We start from the raw sequence: 21,055 nt of genomic DNA on the forward strand, positions 1-21,055 counted from the left end.
ACTGGGCTCGGATTGGACGATGAGCCGGCGCCAAGGCCATTTGGCCTGGCAGAGCCCACACGTTGCCCACTCCCTCTAGCCCAGGAAACCTGGGCTTCTGCCCCTGCAATTGACCCCCGGGCTCATCTTCAGGGGCTTCTTTTTTCCAGAGCTGCCTCGTGTATCTCAGAATCAGAATCCAAACACTGGCCAGTGACTCCCCCAAAGAGTCCCCAAGGACCAGCTTTGCAAAAACATTCCAGGCAGCTCAGCTGTTCCTCGGCTCACACAGTGCTGTGCTCTGAGCTCAGCCCCGTCACTTTATTTACCATGTAGGGAGCTAGAGAGAACCCATTCATGAAAGTCTGTTTCGGGCAGCTCTTCTTGTTATTTATTTTATGGTGTGCTGTGGGGGACACACCCAGTGGTGCTCAGGCTGTTTCTGGCTCTGTGCTCAAGGATCACCCGTGGTAGTACTCTGTGTCCCATCCATGGTGTCAGAAAAGGAACCCAGCTCAACTGCCTGCAAGGCAGGATCCTTACTTGCTGTGTTATCTCTCAGGCCCAGTAAGGTCTTCTTTTTAAAATTCAAATTATTGGAGGCTGGACTGATAGAGGGTAGGGCGTTTGCCTTGCACACGGCTGACCCGGCTTCGATTCCCAGCATCCCATATGGTCCCCCTGAGCACCACCAGGAGTAATTCCTGAGTGCAGAGCCAGGAATAACCCCTGTGCATTGTCGGGTGTGACCCCCCCTAAAAAAACAAATAAATAAAATTCAAATTATTATAGAAAACTTCAAATATTACCATCTCCTCCCCAAAAAGAGAAAGTTCTCACTTTGGGGCGCAGCACCAACAATTCCCATGATTCTAATTCCTGTTAGATGAATACATGGGCCGGGGGATGCAGAGCTGCACAGGCCCTCAGTACCAGCGGTCACCAGGGCCAGCCCAGCAGTGCTCAGGGGCCTCCAGGATTGTGTCCAGTAATGCTCAGAGCACATAGGGTGCCAGGAGTCAAACCCTGTCTAGCATGCACCCTAGCCATTATACTATTAGCCCAGCCCTGAAACCTCTTGACTCTATGATCTTCAGAAACTGAATCAAGCTCTTGTGTGAGCATCTTCACCTGAAAAATGGGAACAAGTACAACAGAACACAGGAAATGCATAGAGGAGGGCCTGGCCCAGAGCAAACAATATTTGCTTTCATTGTTACTCTTTTCTGAAAGCTAGTGATTCTGACACAGTTCTCAAACAACCAGATACAGTTACAGGAGGGAAGAGAACTAAAATCCTGCACAACTCTCTACATTTCCCTCAGACTTTGAGGAGCTGATGACAGAGAAGTGGTAGAGACAGACTAGTCAGGAAACAAAATTCTGGAGCTAAACTGCTGGGTTTTAATTCGACGTCTTCCAATATTTGCTAGCAATGGCAAAATGACGCATGCAGTTGCCAAAATTCATTTTCTTTCCCTCCAGGCAGACAAATAAACTATGTTTTTGGTCTCTCTGGCACATAGGTGTGGTCACAAAACATATGGTGTTCTAAGGAAGTTTAACCAGGGAAGGGTTACGCCTCAGATCTCATGTCACATCTGACCTATTAAAACCCTCCCCTGCATCTTGCACCCTCCCCCATATCAGCCCTCCCCCCACCCCGCCCCCCATCCGTGCTGAGTGGAGGACTCAAGAACCTAGAGGAGAACAGAGCCTACAGTAAACAGGGGCTGTAGCCCTATATGACTATGTGGAAGGCGGCAATTCAATCCAGGATGCTAGGATTAGCAAGAATCACACTTTTGTTACAGCACATCTGAGAACTGGGCGTTTACCTATTATAGCAGCTAACATTACTGCAGCTAGTAACCTAGCCTTGACTTCAGGCAGTTACTTGCTCTCTATGCTTCATTTTCCTCATCTATATAAAGGAAAGCGATGTTAATAATACCTTTCTGAGGGGATAGCTTGAAAGATACAATATGCTAACCTATGTAAACAGTCGTTCTATCGCCAGTATTAGTATAATTTGAAAAGCAGTGTTATATCATCAAAAATACCCACACAAAAGTATAGTCGTAGTGACATCTGCACTTGTTTGTTCATTGCAGCACTCTTTACAATAGCTAGAATCTGGAAAAAACCTGAGTGCCTGAGAACAGATGACTGGTTAAAGAAATTTTGGTACATCTACACAATGGAGTACTATGTAGCTGTTAGAAAAGATGAAGTCATGAAATTTACATACAAGTGGTACTACATGGAAAGTATCATGCTAAGTGAAATGAGTCAGAAAGAGAAGGACAGACATAGAAAGATTGCATTCATCTGGGGAACATAAAGTAACAAAATCGGAGATTAACACCCAAGTATAGCGGAGATAAGTACCAGGAGGTTTACTCCATGGCTTGGAGGCCAACCACACATGCTAGAGGAAAAGGCAGCTCAGATAGAGAAGGGAGCACCAAATAAAGGGTGTTGGAAGGATCCTCCCAGGATGGGAGATGCATGCTTAAAGTAGACTATAGACCGAACATGATTGCCACTCAATGCCTCTTTTGCAAACCACAACACCCAAAAGGAGACAGAGAACAAAAGGGAATTCCCTGCCACAGAGGCAGGGTGGGATGGGGGAATGAGGAGTGGGAGGGATACTGGGATCAGTGGCGGTGGAGAATGAGCACTGGTGGAGGGATGGGTACTCGATCATTGTATAACTGAAACCCAAACACAAAAATTTGTAAGTCTACAACTGTACCTCATGGTGTTTCACTAATAAAAATTTAAAAAAATACCCACACATCACTTAAATGTACAAAATTTAAGTCTTTACTAAATTCCTAGTATGATATTTTTTAATCGGGGATAAAAATTATATCCTAGGTAAGTAATTTCCAAATGAATAATAAAAGCCCGCAGTATAACAAAATTATGACAACTGGCTTAGCAAGAAATATTTCAGGAATATAGTCATCCTGCAAGATGAAATGCACTCGATACAAGATGCAGCACGTCCATGGTATACCTAGTCAATGACCAAAAGAAGGGAAACAAGCCATCCTGGGCATGCATCTTTCTGAGGGAGCTGTCAGCGCTTTCTAAATGCTCAGAACTGAGGAGGTCCAGGCTGAACTCTATGGGATTTAGAACACAAGTCTCCAAGAAGATCTACAAATGAGTAAAAAGCACATGGAAAGATGCCCCATATCATTAGCCATCAGGGACATGTGAATGAGAAACATGGCGAAATTCACACCCTGGGATGGCTAGAATAAAAATGACAGCTAATAACAAGTATGCATGAGGATGCACAGAAAGCCGAGTGCTCTGACACTGATGGTGGATGGAAAATCATATAGCCCTGGGGCCGGAGCAATGGCAGAGAGGGAAGGGCATTTGCCCTGCATGCAACCAACCTGGGTTTGATTCCCAGCACAGCACATGGTCCCCCGAGCGCCGCCAGGAATGATTCCTGAGTGCATGAACCAGGAGTAACTCCTGTGCATCGCCGGGTATGACCCAAAAAAGAAAAAAAAAATGGAATACAGATACATGCTACATTGAGTCACCCTGAATATATTCCATGGGGAAAAAGAGATATTATAGTGGGTAGGGTGCTTGCCTTGCATACAACTGACCAAGTTTAACCCCTTGCACAACATGTGGCCCTCTGAGCACTGCCAGGAGTGATCCTTAAGCCCAAAGCCAAGAGTAAGCCCTGAGCTCTTCCAGGTATGACCCAAAATTAAAATGAAAAAAAGAAAATATTACACTAGGTGAAAGAAGCCCATTACAAGTGATTATCTATTTTGTGACTCAAGTTAAATGAAGTGGCCAGAATAGGCAAATATATAGAGACAGAAGAAAAATTAATGGTTATTTGGTGGTAAGAACCTGGGAGGGAAGTACTGATAGTTTCTCTTAGGAGAGAAGAAAACATTCTTAGTTTCAATGGTTACACAACTGTCCATATACTAAAAACCAATGAATGGGGGTCAAATAAATAGCACAGAGTGGGAAAGAAGGGGGGGGGGGAACGTGCTTGTCTTACATGGGCCAGCCATCCCTGACACTGAATATGGTCCCCTGAGAATTGCCAGGAGTGAAGTGACTCCAAACAATGTCAGCAGTAGTTCCTGAGTGCTAAGGGGTTCGACTTAAAATGCCTCTTCAATACCTGTCACTGTCCTCCCATTGTTCATCGATTTGCTCGAGTGGGCCCAGTAACGTCTCCATTGGAGACTTTGTTATTACTGTGTTTGGCATATCAGTACGTCACTTCAATATAATAAGAAAAAAGAAAAACAGAGAAAATCAATAAATTACGCTATTGTATTATATCTCATGAAAGCTGCAATGAAAGAGAAAGAGGGGAGGGGAGGGGAGGGGAGGGGAGAGGAAGGGAGGGGAGGGGAGGGGAGGGGAGGGGAGGAGAGGAGAGGAGAGGAGAGGAGAGGAGAGGAGAGGAGAGGAGAGGAGAGGAGAGGAGAGGAGAGGAGAGGAGAGGAGAGATATTGCTCCTTCATATGAATTAAACCACTTCTCTGGCTATCATTAGAAACCAGAGCACATTCCCACCTCCCCAGGAGCCTTTGCGAACTTCATGCCCTGTGTTAAAATCCAGGTTGATCTCTGTCTGTGACAATGCCATGACACCTGCATGCTAATGAGTCTGCAGCTCAGACAAGAGGGCATGGCTGGAAATGTAGTTTGGGGAGTACCAGCACATGCAAGTGGGAGAGGAAATTGTCATACACAATCCCATGAAAACTGATAAACCAGTGATACCAACACCTGACCTCTAAGATACAGAAAGGATGATGGTGTGATCCCAACAACCCACTCCAACACTACCTCCACTCTCCCTCACACACACACACCCGGCCACCCGCCCCAACACACACAAGCTAGATCATGAATCACATTTCCCAGAGCCAGTAATATTGAAAGAGCCAGGTAGCTGGAAGCCGAAATTACTTAAATTGATGTCTTAGCCTTTGAAAAGCTGACATTCAGGCCTTACACACTGAACGACAATTGCTATCTATCCAATTCATGGGCCTGGACTCCTGTTTCCCACCTGCTCCAACACCAATTTAAGCAATTCTGAACTTTGATCTCCGCAGCAGAATGTCTCAGATTTATTGAAGTGTCAGGTCCCAATTGTGCTAACATCCACCCCTGGCAGGGCCATTACAAGGTGTGAAATCTGGGTGCCCATCACCCCAGCCAAGTACATCACAGCAACAATCAGAAGGAACAAATCGATCTGCCTCACCATAGTCATCATAGGAGGGAGTCTTGTAATTTACCATAATGACGGGCCTGGATGAGCTGCCAGCAAAAGGATCGTTCTGTCCTCCACGCTTCTGGGCATGTGCTGGAGGGGCAACTGAGCCCACCAGGAGAGGCTCTGTCACCCTCAGCCAACAGGCAGTTGCTACTTCCTCGCAAGAAGCTATTTGGGGACTCGCCTCTCTCCGCTGTGTGGCTTTAAAAATGGAATTATGTTACCCTCCTTCTGTGTTTTGCAAACAGCATCAAAACTGTCAGTCTGCTGCCTGTGCTTCTGCCAGCTGTTACTGGGACTACCTGTCACCTGCAGGTCTGCCCCACCAGGGCTAGGAGCCAGTGACAGCTCAGCCTGATGGCACATTAAGAGGAAAGTCTATTTCCAAGCTTGGGATGCTGGATGGGTGGAGTGGGGATGGATGTAACCATTGGGTTGTGAGTGAGGCAACCCAGGGTTCCGGTGGGGGTACAGGCAACCTCCCCGTCTATCTCCACTCAGGGAGGCCAGAGAGGCCCGCCCTGACCCCTCACCTACTCAGGCACCTCACTCCGCTACAAAGTTCCACAGCATCTGTCCCCAGATCCCTTAAATCTGAGACCCTCCCCACCAAACTTGGATGACTCAGGCACCCCACAGATGCTAAGAATCTCTGCACCTCAATAGCTTAGAATCCACCTCAATAGGGGGAGTGGTCCACGCCCCAAACTTGGTGACTGGAATAGTAGACGCCCTTTCTGAACTCTCCCACCATTTCCCCCTCACCATCAAGGCTTCCCAGCCTACCCCATAGCCCAGAGCAAGCTGGTTGAGACAAAATCTGCTTTCAGAATAATTGTTCGGAGTTGAAAAGTCAATGCAAGCTTGCAGTTGGGAGGTTAATTATTCCATGCATCATGGAAAGAACCAGCACACAGCCTCCACCACGGAGCGCCTTTGGTACCGCTAGGAGTCCTGAGCCTGAACCTACAGCCCCGGGGAGCAGAAACAGACAGCAGCCTTGTCCCTTTTTATGTCAGCATCCTTCTCCCCTGCCGAGAGGGGCACTTCTCAAAGAGCATCATTCACAACTCATCAGTGTCAGGCTGTATTTTTCACAGCACCAGAGAAGAGGGAGTTGCCTCCGGATTTGAGAAGAGATAAGGGATTCGTGAAAGGAATGGAGTTATGAGTCACGATGAAATGAACGCCCTCAATCCATCACTCCCAGGGAGGGCATCTGCCTCCATCAGTGACTCCCCAAAATGCTCCCTGGGGGGCCTGGTGTGAGCATTATTACATGCTCTAACTGGCTCAGAGCCATGCTTAGGAGATGAAATGAGATACCTGACTCCTAGTGCAGGTTGAGGAGCCTGAACCCAGACACTGTCTTCATCACGCTGATACTCAAGGTAAGGTAAGGTAAAGGCCCTCCCGTTGATCGTCGATTTGCTCGAGCGGGCCCAGTAACGTCTCCATTGGAGACTTTGTTGTTACTGTGTCTGGCATATCCAATACTCTCGGTAGCTTGCCGGGCTCTCCGAGAGGGGCGGAGGAATCGAACTCGGGTCGGCCATGTTGGCCGCGTGTAAGGCGAACGCCCTACCCGCTGTGCAAGGTTCCTAAATTCCCCGTCTCTCTTGTCAGTCTGGGGGATGCGAGTGGAGTGTAGCTTTTCTTTCTCTGGCCTCAAGACCCAACGTGAAGGCACCATGTCCCCCGTGAATTCCTCCCCCTATAAACCTTCATGTCTCCAGTGTCACTCAGCCCATTCTTCTGTGATTACATACCACTTGTCTGTGATCACCAAGTGTGAGGTAAATCCCCAAATTCAGAAAGTAGGAGGAAATTATCAAGGAAACATGGAAAGTATTGACCTTCACTGGGATTCCACACGGGAGCAATAAGAACCCAAAGTGGGTCACAGGGTGATGGCTGTGACTCCCAGGAGAATTCTAATGCAGCCACTCTTGGAGGAAAGGCCAGAATGCGGGGTGGGGGAGGAGTTGGTACAAGGACAATATATGAAGAATGTTCTGGAATAAAGACCTGCTTATGATGGAGCTCACTTTAAACACGTTATATCCACTAGGCTGTTCCTCTCCCCAGACCCAGGGCCCTTCCTTCCCACCCTCCTTCCTACCTGACCCCTAAGGTGGGCTAATCTCTACCAGCCCCCAGTGACCATAAACACTTAGTCTAACACTATGCTCTCACTTTCCAACAACCCCCAGGAAGACCACAGATCCTACAGCAAGAGTTTCTCCCTGGTCCTTAATTACAGTCTCTGCCGGTTAATCAAGCTAATTGTTACCCTTTGACCCTATAATTATACTTATGAGAGCCCAGCCAAATGAAAATATTCTAATAAAACAACAACGGTTTAGGCAGCATTATTTCTAGCAAAAAATAAATAAATAAATAAAGAGGGCCCACCAAAATGGTAAAGAAACAACGTGGGGTGAAGAAAATGGCCCAAGGGCTGGAGTACTTGGTCTGTATGTGGGAGCCCCAGGTTCAATCCCACTTGGTCTACTGAGCACCATGAGGAGGGACCCCACCCCCAGAACTGAGCCAGGAATGGTTTCAGAGCACCAACTGGGGAAGGAGAGGGGAGAGGAGAAATGGGGAGGGGAGGGGATGGGCAGGGGGATGGGAGCAGGGATGGGAGCAGGGATGGGAAGGGAAGGGAAGGGAGGGGAGGGGAGGGGAGGGGAGGAGAGGGGAGGAGAGAGGAGGGTAAGTAAAGAATTAATAGGAGATGCGCTCAGTAGAACATGCACACCTCTTCACACCATGATCACCAACACTGCTAACCTGAGCTGCACATCCCCAGCCCCAGCACTGATCCATTGGGCCTGCACAGCTAAGTTCAGTATCACAGGGAGTGATTCCCAATCCTTGTCTACCCTCCTCTCAAAATTAAAATGAAACAGGGCTGGAGCCATAGTGCAGTGGGTAGGGTGCTTGCCTTGCAGTGGGTGTGACCCACCCCCCCAAAATAAAAGAGAGAAAGAAAGAGAAAGAAAGAAAGAAAGAAAGAAAGAAAGAAAGAAAGAAAGGAGAGAAGGAAAAGAAAGGAGAGAAGGAAAAGAAAGAAAGAAAGAAAGGAAGGAAGGAAGGAAGGAAGGAAGGAAGGAAGGAAAAGAAAGAAAGAAAGAAAGAAAGAAAGAAAGAAAGAAAGAAAGAAAGAAAGAAAGAAAGAAAGAAAGCAGGGCTGGGGAGGTAGCTCAAAGGGCGGGTGTGCATGCTTTGGATGAGGCAGCTCTGAGTTCAATCCTCAGAACCCTGAATACCACTGTCAGGAGCAACCACCAAGCATCAATCTGAAAGCAGTCCCTGAGCATAAAAGAACACGTTTGATCAAATTTGTAATAGCATTAAAAATAATTATATTAAAATACAAAACTTCTGTAGCACCGTTGTTCATTGATTTGCTCAAGTGGGCCCAGTAACATCTCCATTGTGAGACTTCTTGTTACTGTGTTTGGCATATTGAATACGTCACAGCGAGCTTTTCAGGCTTTGCCGTGCAGGCGAGATACTCTCGGTAGCTTGCCGGGCTCTCCAAGAGAGGCGGAGGAATCGAACTGGGGTTGGCCATGTTGGCCACATGCAAGGCAAATGTCCTACCACTGTGCTATGGCTCCATGCCCACAAAACTTCTATCACTAGAAAAGACAAGACATTCTCAAATTATAACAAAAAAGTTAACATGAAGAAAAAGAACTTAAAGACAAAAATTTCTATCAGTAATTGCCTTTGGGCATTGGAAGTTTGTATGATTGTTTTCTTCATTTTCCCATAAGTCTCACAAGCATGGGTTAATTTTATAATGGGAGGAAGGGGGAAACATTTATTAAGAAAAGTCATATTATGCTCAGTGATTTGGAATATTCTTCTTTCCCCAAAAAAGTCTACAGGAGTTAAGGAATTTTGTTGAAAAGTAATGAAGTTTCCTGCTGCTTCCATCCATGGCTCAACAGCAACACAGGACTAGCACAAAGGGAAGACAAGGACACTGGTCACTGAGTCAGTTGCTGAGGCTGTGGCAACCTGGTGAGACTCAGAACAAACAGAAAGATCGTTGAGTAAAGGCCAGCAGAACCCGAATCTAGGTGAGCCCCACAGTGACACACAACTACTGCCCACCGGGGTCAGTAGGGGGAAAGGAAAGGATCATCCCTGTCCTGTCTTTGGTCTGCAGGCAAAGCCCTCAGTGGGATTTCCTAGGGACAGAGGGCTGCAGAACAGAGAAAGCTCGGAACAAAACGCTTAAATCTCTTTTTTTAAAGGGATTTTTCTGTTGCAGTTTTTATACTAGTTTATGGTTGAATTGCTGAGCTTTCCCCAAACACATTCTTTCTCTTTTTCCATGACAGCAAGTGGAGATTTTTGACGCTTACCAATGTTTACATGAGGATGTCATCTCTTCTCCTATACTAATGGCTGAAACATAATTATGAACCGTGCTGGTTAACCAAACAGAGATATTCCATGAGACAAGGAGATTGATTCCTAATATGGAGGTGTCCTTGGGCCAAGGCCCACTTATCCTGCTTTGCATCTCCTCTTCTCGACATAGAGGTGCCTTCATTAGTAGAGGGAAGAAAGAGGTCTTTGTGGTGATGTCATTCCCAGACCACCCTACACAGACAATAAAACTGAATTTGTGAGAAGCCTGGTGAAATGAGAATTCAGACCTCATAGAACACCAGAGCCAAAAGGGCACTCGGAGGTGACTGAGCCTAATTCCCTGACGTTAGAAGTGGGCAAAAGGGAATAGACTAAGATTACACAGTCTGAGTAGAAGACTATTTTCCTGAAGGAAATTCCTACACATACTGTACTGAATATTCTGCAAGGTGGGAGAGCTCTCACCATTGTCTGTGGCCACACAACCATGTTTGACAGCACAGCAACGTGGCCAGAGCAACAATGGGATGGGTCAGGAGGTGGTGGGCAGCTCTCTCTCCCACAGGGATGATAGATATTATCTAGAAGGGGATATATGAGTTGGACTTTGAGGAGTGAATAGGAGTTTGTTGCATACAGAAAGGAATAAATTTATTCCAGAAATACGAAACAGCATGTGTAAAGATGTGAAAGAATTTACCACATGTGAAATTCTTGGAAATGAGGGGTTAGTTGTTTGGTGAAGCAGAGACATTTTTCCCCCTGCAATTTTTGGGTAGTGGTGCTCAGGACTTACTCCTTGCTCTGTGCTCAGGAATCACTCATGGTAAGGTTAAGGAGACCATGCAGAGTGTCAGGGATGAAGTCCAGATAAGCCATGGGCAATGCAATACACACACAAACACACACACACACACACACACACACACACACACCCCTACCCACAGTGCCATCACATCCCTCTGGCCCCAGTGGAGGCTTTTTGAAGGGGGAAAAGGTAAAGGTAAAGGCCCTCCCGTTGATCGTCGATTTGCTCGAGCGGGCCCAGTAACGTCTCCATTGGAGACTTTGTTGTTACTGTGTCTGGCATATCGAATACTCTCGGTAGCTTGCCAGGCTCTCCGAGAGGGGCGGAGGAATCGAACTCGGGTCGGCCATGTTGGCTGTTTGTAAGGCGAACGCCCTACCCGCTGTGCTATCGCTCCAGCCCTTGAAGGGGGAAATGGGGAAATATAGGAGATTAACACAAAACGCTCTACTAAGGAACATCTACAAAGTCTTGAATGCCATGTTAAGAAGTTTGTTCCTGGGGAGACATAAACTGTATGATTAAAAACAAAAACGAAATAAACAGGGACCAGAGAAATAGAGCAAAGGCTATGTGCAGCCAAGTTCAGGCCCCTCACCACAAGCCCTGTCTTCCTCACAGCACTGCTAGGTGGAGCCTTGGACGCCCCAGCACCACTGGGCCCAGGCGTTGAACCTCCTGACCAGCTGACCGAGAATTGTCAGAAGCAATTCTTGGGAATCTCGGGAGGCCCCACCATGACCTAAAACCAACAAACCAACATGTTGTGGCTGGCAAAAAAATAAAGGGTGAGATTGAAGACATGTCTGCCACAGAGGCAGGGGGGATAAGGGGTGGCAGGAAGGATACTGGGAACACTGGTGGTGGAGAATAGATGGAGGGATGGGTACTCAAACATTGTATGACTGAAATGTAATCACGAAAGTTTGTAAGTCTGTAACTATGTCTCAAGATGATTCATTAAAAAATGAAAGGAAGAAAGAGAGAGAGAAAGAAAGAAAGAAAGAAAGAAAGAAAGAAAGAAAGAAAGAAAGAAAGAAGAAAGAAGAGCTGGAGCAATAGCACAGCAGGTAGGGCATTTGTCTTGCATGTGACTGACCCAGGTTTAATTCCCAGCATCTCATATGGTCCCCTGAGCACCGCCAGGAGTAATTCCTGAGTGCACAGCCAGGAGTAACCCCTGTGCATTGCTGGGTGTGACAAAGAAAGAAAGAAAGAAAGAAAGAAAGAAAGAAAGAAAGAAAGAAAGAAAGAAAGGGAAAGAGGGAGCCTGCATAGTGTGACATTTCAGAGGGAAAATAAGAACTGTAAATCTTTAAAAAGAAAGACTCTTGGTTACGGGGCATTGGCTCAGCAGTAGAGCACAGGCCTTGCATGTGTGCAAAATAAAATAATAAATAAACAAATAATCTCAAATTAGACAGTCCTAAGAAGCCTGAATTCAGACAGTGTTACACAGAAGGAAGAATGCTCAGGGCCTTATGAAAGGTGATTGTGTGTGTGTGTGTGTGTGTGTGTGTGTGTGTATTTGGTGGAAATAAAGGTATGTGAAACAAAGGTGGGTAGGGAAATGCTCATAGACCGCTCTCTATTTTGTGCAGCTAAGCATTTAAAAAGCTTGTTCCTGTTGTTAGCTGAAAAAGAAAAAAAGAAAGCATTTTGTGACACATCAAAACTGTATGACATACTAATTTCAATGTCTCTAACTAAAGGCTCACTGGACTCCAGTCACAAATTATGTGTGACAATAAGGGCAGGACTGCGTAGAAGCTATAAGGCCAGCAAAGCCTTAAATGTTTATAACCTGCCTCTTCGGAAGAAAATGTGCCAACTGCAGAAACAGCAAATCACATCCAACCTCGGGGGCACAGCAACAGCACAGAAGCAATTTAGGGCAAGAGAAACAAATGAGTGTTTGCCGGTTGAGTTGGAGGTCCCTGTGACATTAACAAGGGGACCAGGGGAGGGTGTGCCTGCACTGAGATGAGAGGCAGAGACTGAAGATGTGACAGAGAAGTCATTGGTGGGTAAAAAGTCACTGCCCCCATGGGAATAGGGGAGATAATGAAAGGAGTGGGGGAGGGGGTGAAGAGGAGTGGAATAAACCAGAGGGCAAAGGGGTCAAGTGAGAATCCTAAAGGTAAAGGTAAAGGCCCTCCCGCTGATCGTGGATTTGCTCGAGCGGGCCCAGTAACGTCTCCATTGGAGACTTTGTTGTTACTGTGTCTGGCATATCGAATACTCTCGGTAGCTTGCCGGGCTCTCCGAGAGGGGCGGAGGAATCGAACTCGGGTCGGCCGTGTTGGCCGCTTGTAAGGCGAACGCCCTACCCGCTGTGCTATCGCTCCAGCCCTGTGAGATTCCAGTGAGAATCCCTGTAGGATTCCAGTGAGAATCCTAGGGAATGGTATAGGGGGTAACCAGATTTTTTTTTAAAAAAGCCTGAAAAAGAGGTGTACGTGAAACAGAGAACCAGTTCTGTGCACACCAGACAACGAAAGACGATACTTTTCACCCCTCTTGGGTTTTGGGGTTACACTTGGCTGTGCTCAGGGATGTGAGCAACCATGGAACAGCTCCAAGGGATCAAATTGGGGTCAGCCACCTGCAAGGCAAGAAGAGCCTTTCTCGACCACTCTACTATCTCTCCGGCCCCAATCAATGAAGATGATTTTAAGGGAGAGAGGTGAACAGGCAAGGCCAAGAGCATTCCTGGGTCTGGCAGGTGTGGGGAGGATGGTGAAGACCTGAGCCTTAGAGATTCCCTTAAGGAGCAGGCCCAGCTCCAATTTTTCAGGACAAGAAGGGCCCCAAGCCTCCTCACTTGCCACCCAGCACCCAGGCCACCCCTTATCAGCTTCTCTGCTCTTCCTACCCATCTTTCCACTTCTAACTCTTGGAAAGCTCCCAAACTCAACCCTTGCACTTCTTTGTACTTTTTTTTTTCGCTTTTTTGGGTCACACCCCAGCAATGCACAGGGGTTACTCCTGGCCTTGCACTCTAGCAGCTCAGGGGACCATACGGGATGCTGGGAATCGAACCTGGGTTGGCCACGTGCAAGGCAAACACCCTACCCGCCGTTCTATCGCTCCAGCCCTACTTCTTGTACTTTCTATCCCATTACTCATGATCCCACTGGGTGTACTGACTTGAAATACCACTCCATGAGCCAGAGAGGGTTCAGGGTTAGGGAGCTACAGAGCTTATCTCGCCTGTGACTGGCCCCAATTCGACTCTGTGCATCACAATGGTTCCCCTGAGCACTAGATGGGTTTGATGCCTGGATCCTCTGGGCCCGAGCAGCAACACATCCTGCACTCTGATTGGCCAAGAATCCCAAGAAGGAAGCCCCAAGCCCCTGAGCATGACTTGGGAAAAGCTCCCTAAATTAATTTTTTTAAATAAATCTATACACTGACTGTTCCTCAACTTTGCCCTGACCTGGACTCTTAGAACCAGCTGGGAAGTCAGCATCCCCCAGAGAAGTCCAGGTGGGCACCTCCAATGAAACAGACTCATGAGCGCCTGCACTTCCCCCAAGCCAGCCCTTCCCAGTTAAAATCTGCTGTCTCTGCAGTGGTGCTAACCCCAAACCCTGGAGGCATCTTGATTCTTCCATCCTTGACTCTTTCAGCAAATTATCCCAGTGTCTTCAAACCCTGCCCGCAAGCTAACATCACACCCTCCACCCACTCTGTCTCCTGGACAATTACAGAAGCCTTCTAATTCACGGCCGGCTTCCATCCCTGAGCCTCTTTCAATTAACTTCATCCAAGTGATAGAATTAAGACAGTAGCATGGTCATGGTATTCTCCTGGGTAAAACCCTGCAAACCTTCCCATCTCACTCTGGTTAAAAGTCATCCTTACCAGCATCCTACAATGCCTAACCAGCCTTGCTCTAATTCCCTGAAGACCTCTCACACTCCGTAGCTGCACTCAACAACCAGATCCTCCACTCAAGGACTGGCTTTAGCAGGGGCAGAATGATAGTACAGCTAGTAGGGCATCTGTCTTGCACGAGACCAGCCTGGGCTCGATCCCTGGCACCCCATATGGCTCCCACCCCTTCCCCAGAGCTGCCAGGAATAATTCCTGAAGCAGAGCAAGGAGTAACTCCTGAGCATCACCAGGTGTGACCAAAATGAAAAAAAAAGAAAGACTGCCCAAAGTGGGAGAATTTTTATTTCTTACAGCCTCCAGTGATCTCCCAAATGTGCACCTGGCTGTCCCTCTCCATCAAGACTTCTGGTCAACTAAGTAAATGATGATTGGAGATGGTATATGCATGCTGAAAGTAGACTATGGACCAAACATGATGGCTGCTTAGTACCTGTATTGCAAACCATAACACCCAAAAGGAGAGAAAGTATAAGAGGGAATGTGCCTGCTACAGAGGCGGGGGGGGGGGGGAGGGAGGGGGAAGAGGTGAGGATGGTGGGGATGGGAAGGACACTGGGAACATTGCTGGTAGAGAACGGTACTGGAGGAGGGATGGGTACTCAAAAACTGTATGACTAAAACATAATCATGCAAGTCTGTAACTGTACTTCATGGTGACTCATTAAAATAAAAAAAAGACTTCTGGCCAGTAGTAGCTTAAGCAGAAACTAGTCACGAGGTTTTTGCACATGGGTAAGACTCAAATCAACCTGTGGAATGTCAGGGCAGTGGCAATAGAGCAGCATGAGGAAGACAGGGTATGTGATGAATGTGATACAGGGCTGCTGGCTGTGCTCAGCTTGAGAGGAGGTAGAAATGAGCAGCCCATGGCAGAGGGAGAAGGGACCTTCTGGATGAACCTGGTCCCCAGCAGCTGGGGAGGGAGTGCACGGGAATAACCAACAGGTTAGGTATAGGTTTTTCCCTCTATCTGTAAGATGAACATTCCTATTTGTTATGATTTTGTGGCTTAAATTTTTTTCTAGTATGGGAGTATTCAAAATATTTTCCATAGAAATGAGTGTTATGGTCTAGCACTCCTAGACCTGAAAAATGACCTATCAAGTCAGACTACATTCTCATCTCCAATAACTGAAGAAACCTATCTTTCATTTTCCTTTTAATAAATTTACTTTTTTTTATTTATTGGGGTGGGGGGAGAGTAGGGGGGAGGACAAGGAGGAGGGAGAGACAGGGTTTAGGGCACACCCAACAGTCCTCGGGAAGTACTCCTGGCCATGTGCTAAAAGATTGAACTGGGGTCAGCTATGTGCAAGGCAAGCACTACCCACTGTACTATCTATATGGCTCCAAAGATATTCTTTGGTTTTGGGGGGTTTTGTTTATTTTGTCTTGGGGCCATACCTGACTCTGTGCTCAGAAGCCATGCCTGGTGTTGCTCAGGGAACCACATGCAGTGCCAGGATTTGAACCAGGGTCATGGCCAAAGTTGTATGCTAGATCAGTGCCTTAATCTTTGTGCTACAGCTCTCGGGCTAAACTTTTTATTACAATTTAATTTTTTTTTTCAATTTTCTTCTTCCCTTCATTGTTATGCCGATGTTCAGGAATTAAGCGCTTGGTTGGGGAGCTCACATACACTTTGTTTGGCAAGTCAGACATCACAGGCCACTATATTTCCAGGATCACAAGTCACATGCTGGGCAGTGCTGGGGATCAAACTCTCGGCTTCACTGAGCTAGTCCCAGACACCCTGTACCAAATTTTCTGTCTCAGTGTCTGGAGCTTGATAGTTGATGGTTTTAAGAATATAAGCTAATCAGGAGTGCCGGAAAGGGTTGCTCAGAGAGTTGAGTTTGGGATTTTCCCCCAGCAACACTGGACGGCCAATAAGAACCAAAGTGGTGAGTGCTATTTATTACTGTGGGAAATATTAAATTCTTAATCATGAAAACCCACCATGTATATGCCAGAAACTGGATGAAGTATGAACCTCTCTTGGGCAAAAAGTTAAATGGATGAATGATTAGAAGGACCCTCACTACTGACCTAATTTGGGGCTCCTTCACTGACAGATACAATTCAAAATGGTGCACCTGAATAAAGAAAATCTCTGGACAACTCTGAAAGAGGCCCCTTGGCAAGTTGGCTCTGAAAGGTCAGCATGAGAATCTACACATAAAGTTTAAATGAGGACCCAGGAGAGATCCACAGAGGAAAACAAAAGTCACTAACTTACAACCCATGAGAGTGGGCCCAGATATATTCAAATGGTGAAATGTGACATTTGGAAACAAGAGAATCAACTTACAAAGCAAGAGCCCTATAATCCAAAAGAAACACAGTGGTACCCTCCAGGTTTCCTACTGACATGGGCCAGTAAGTGCTTTAAGTGTAGAATCTTCTGCTTTCCATAATGAAGAGATGATCCCAAATGTTAAAGACTGCTAAGAATTAGGTTGTCAATTTTAAAAGCTACTGTTATGTTTTCATCCTATGCATATAATATGCTTCTTAAGGCCTACAAACCTCCAACGAAAGGAATTTCTTTTCCCGTTGCACAGATGAAAATACAGAAACTGAGGAACTAAGGAACTTGTATTATGTGATAGTAACAAATAAGGGACAAGATCATAAATCAGATTCGTATATCTCTGGTCCTAAAGATTGTGCTTGCCATAATTTCTGTTCTCTCTAACCTCTTGTGAAAGCAGAGGAGTGAAGATTAACCCACTTTTATATTTATGGAACTAATGAGACCATCATTCCATGATGTATAATGTATTCTTAGGAAGACACATTTTACATAAAATCATTACGAAAATAGTCTAACATTAATGCATTAATGTCTTTCAGTTTCTGTGTCCATTCTACAAGACATAATAGAAATAAAATGAATGAATGGATAACTTGGGCCCAGGAAAATTTTATGCCAAATCACTGAGATATAATATATGCATTTACTGATGTCAGTGATCTCGAGTAATCAAGAAGGACAGAAGATTCTAAAACATCAAGGGGAAAGTGGTCGAGTTACTCTCTGCACAAAACTGTAAGTCATGAAGCCTTGTCACTAAAGTGAAGGTTAGTGAGCCTTTGACAGGTAAAGCATGGGTCAGAGAACCCTGGCACATGCTCAACAAGAGCAAGGCCTTTTTGGAGCCGAACAACACCACTGTCTCCTTTAACAGGCATCAGAATTACCAACTGCAGCAGAAAGCAACATGAACTGGGAACAGGATGTTCTTACTTCACCTCTTTACGCATTCTCTGGTTTGGCTTGAACCAGGGCTAAAGGGGGTCAAAATAAGATCTTGCATCTGGTATCAAATCCAATAGGGTAAATCTAATATAGGGAAGGGAATGGTTTGGGGGCAACAAACACGAAAGTGTCTTTGAGTAGGGGTCAGCGGGGTAGTACAGAGAATAGGGTGTTTACCTTGTACACAGCTGACCCAGATTTGATCCCCAGTACACCATATGATCTCCCAAGCATTGCCAGGAGTGATCCCTGAACGCACAGTCAGGAATAAGCCTTGGCCACAACCAACACCAACCCTTCTACCCCACCCGCCTCCAAAAGAAATAAAAAAGTATCTTTGGCAGAATAAAGAGAAGCAGCCCTAGGTGGATTAACAGAGGATATGCAAGACAAAGGAGGTAGCAGCCCTGTTGGATCCTTTCAAATAGAAAGCCTGACCCTGTGTTGACTTCTGGGAAGCTCCCTTGGAAAGGGGGTCCTAGGCTCCACACTGCCCTATATCCCTAAATTTGCTGACCCAACAAACTGCATCATCCAGATTCTCTGGCTCTGGAAACTTCTCACTTAATCCAGCCAATGGAAAGCACCAACAAGAGCTTCAAGGCCAAAGAGAACATGAAAGTTTCTCTCATCTCCCTCTATCTCCACGTTTCTGTTTCCCTCTGTAATTTCAGCGCCAGTCAGGCAGCCTCCCTTCCCTGGTACTGATACTCAGTGTGTTTCCTTGATGTCCTTGTCCAGTCAGCTTAGCTGGGAGGCCACTTCTCTCAGTCTGTTCTGGCCTTACTGAGTTCCCTCAAACCTGCCCTGCCCCCCCACCCTTCCACACACACACACAATTGGTTTCTCACTAAATTATATTCAAAATCTTTGGAGGTTTTTTTTTTTTTTCTGTCTGTTTTGGGATCATGATGGTCAGGGCTCTCTCCTGGCTCTGCACTCCGGGGCCACTCCTGGTGGGGCTTGGGAGAACATATGCAGAGCTGGGCATCAAACCCGGGTCAGCTGTGTGCAAAGTAAGTGCCTTTCCTGCTGTACCATCTCTGTTTCCTTCACCGATAACCTGCAGGGGACCCTGCCCCAAGCTAAGGAGAGGAGATGCCAGAAAAACATGAAACCGTGTCTACAAGATCAGCTAGGGGATTGCAGATGCTGGGACTAGTGAAAAGATGACATGAGGGACCAGGTGAGCGACCTTGGAAAAGGTGAAAGAATTACCATTCCATGCACTCTCTCAGAATAGCACTATATGCAAGAAACCAACATTTTCCACTTTCAATAAACGACTCGAGACAGGTGGCAAAGGAAAAGTGAGGTGTCCTTGCAGGCAATGAGCTTGAGCAGTTCTGAGTTGTGCAGGCTTAGAGAGCCTCCCTATCGGGAATTTGGCAGCAATCAGAAAGCTGATCTAGAAAGGCATGTTCCCATCCCAAGATCTCTGTCTCATGCAGCTGTCAACTGTGCACTACCAGTATACAGTTTAGAAACATTAACCAGAGCTGAGGATGTGCCTTGCATATGGGAGGCCCAGGGGTGATTCCTAGCATGGAATGGTTCCCCAAGCACAGAACTAGGAGTAGCTCCCAATGCTGCCTCATATGGCCTCTAAACCCAAAATATTAATAATTGTTTCTAATATCAATAATCATCATCAAGTTGAGGCGGAAACATTTGAGAGAAGTATTTTGTTGCCTCTTGCTTCAATATAGAAACCAACTCTAGCTTTTTCTCTTGAGTTTGACTCAACTGAAAACTCAAAACTGAGGTTCTCTCCTCAAAACTAAAGTTCTCTTCTCAAAATGGAAGCTCTTGGATGCATTTTACTCAGGACATGAAAACTGGTTTGCATCTGGTTATCACAGGCTTCAAAGGTTACCCCCATGCCCCCAGCAGTGGACGAAAAGGGAATTGAACCAATCAGCGTCTTCCGACACGCTTCTCACTACTGGTTCTTTGGAAGTGTCATCTCATTTTACCACACCAAAAACCAGGAAGCAAACAGCCCATGAGACAAACTATCTCCCACGCAAACCGCCCTGGAAGAAAATCAGATGGCCTCGATTCACCCCCGTGGCAAAAAAGGAAAATGGTATTTTTGTAAGAACCCTCCCCCTGGGGTGCACGGCGGGGGCAGGATGCTCAGTGCCTTTCTGAGCCAGATTCTCCGAGGACATTTATCACACGATGGGCAAGCCTGGTGGGCCCGCTCTTCCCCCATTCATTCAACCACCCTGGAGGTTGAGCTATCATTAATAACTGGGTCCGCCTGGGCCCTGGGGTGGGGCACCAGATCCACCATAGACCATGCTGCATCGCGACGCCGCCCGCCCCAGACAGCCACCCGCTTTCTAAGACCAGTCAGGGCGACAGGGAGTGAGCCCGATGCCCTGCAAAGGGGCTGCGGCCACGAGAGCAACGCCAGCCTCCGGGGGCGCAGAGGGCGAGGGCAAGGGGCCTACGGGAGGGCGCCGCCTCCTCGGCCCTCGGACCACGCGGCGCCGCTCGGCCCCGCCCGACTCTCAATCCCCCCCCCCACACACACACACACCCCACCACCATACACACACACACACCCCAGCCCGGTGCCCCCCAGCCCACGCGCGCGCAGAGCCCCCGCTCAACGTGCCCGGGAAGCGCGCGCCGCCGCCGCCGCGCGCCCCCGCCGCGCCGGGCACCCGCCGCGCGCGCGCCCCCGCCGCCCGGCCCCGGCCCCGGCCCGGCGGCGGTACTCACCCTCCTTGGCTTTCTTCCTCCGCGCCAGCGTCCCTCCGAGTTTCCCCAAGAAGGAGTCATCTTTCTTGCGGGACGGGGGCGACTTGGGCGTGGGGGACTTGGGCACGGACGGCGACTTCTGCGGGGAGGTGGCCATGGCGCTGCGGGGAGCCGGGCGGCCGCGGGCCGGTCAGACGCCGAGTGCAGCTGGGCGGGCGCGGCGGGACTGAGGCTGCGGCTTTCCAAACGGAAGCGGAATTATTCCAGGCATTCGAGGCAGCTCCCGCTCGCCTTTCCCTTCCCTCGCTCCCTCCCTCGCGCCGCCCTCCGCCCGGGAAGGAGCAGCGCTCCGGGCCCTCGCCCCGGCCCGGCCGCCCCTGCGCCCCGCGCCCCGGGGACGCCCCTCGCCGCACCTGCGGCCTGAGCGCCAACGCGGGCCCGGAAGCCGCGTTTCCCGGGCGCTGCCCCCCGGGCACTTTGGCACACGATGAGGAGCTGGGCTCTTACTGGAATTGGGCTCTCGCTGCCGCCAACCCACCTGCCACTGGTTCTCAGAGTATGATGGCAGCTGGGCGACGAGCTGACTCCCCAGGCCCTTGACTTGGGGCCCATGGAAGAGAGGAACCAGCTCGTTAAAGCAAGAAAATAAAGGGCCCGAGGAATGACAGTAAAGGGTTTAAGGCGCTTGCCTTGCACTGGGCAA

The 21,055-nt window shown here is 47.8% G+C and overlaps 1 protein-coding gene across 1 annotated transcript in view; it reads right to left on the reverse strand.

Annotated features, from left to right (window-relative positions):
- Nucleotides 1–20,746, reverse strand: part of PARVA (parvin alpha) — a 175,995-nt gene extending 155,249 nt beyond the window's left edge. The window contains exon 1 of the mRNA XM_056116100.1: nt 20,374–20,746. Within this exon, the coding sequence (XP_055972075.1) occupies nt 20,374–20,509 (136 nt within the window). The 5' untranslated portion in view covers nt 20,510–20,746. The remainder of the gene's footprint in view (nt 1–20,373) is intronic.
- Nucleotides 20,747–21,055: the final 309 nt, after the last annotated feature.

The sequence above is a fragment of the Sorex fumeus genome, unplaced genomic scaffold (assembly GCF_029834395.1).
Source record: "Sorex fumeus unplaced genomic scaffold, SorFum_2.1 ptg000030l, whole genome shotgun sequence".
In the NCBI taxonomy this organism is placed as follows: domain Eukaryota; kingdom Metazoa; phylum Chordata; class Mammalia; order Eulipotyphla; family Soricidae; genus Sorex; species Sorex fumeus.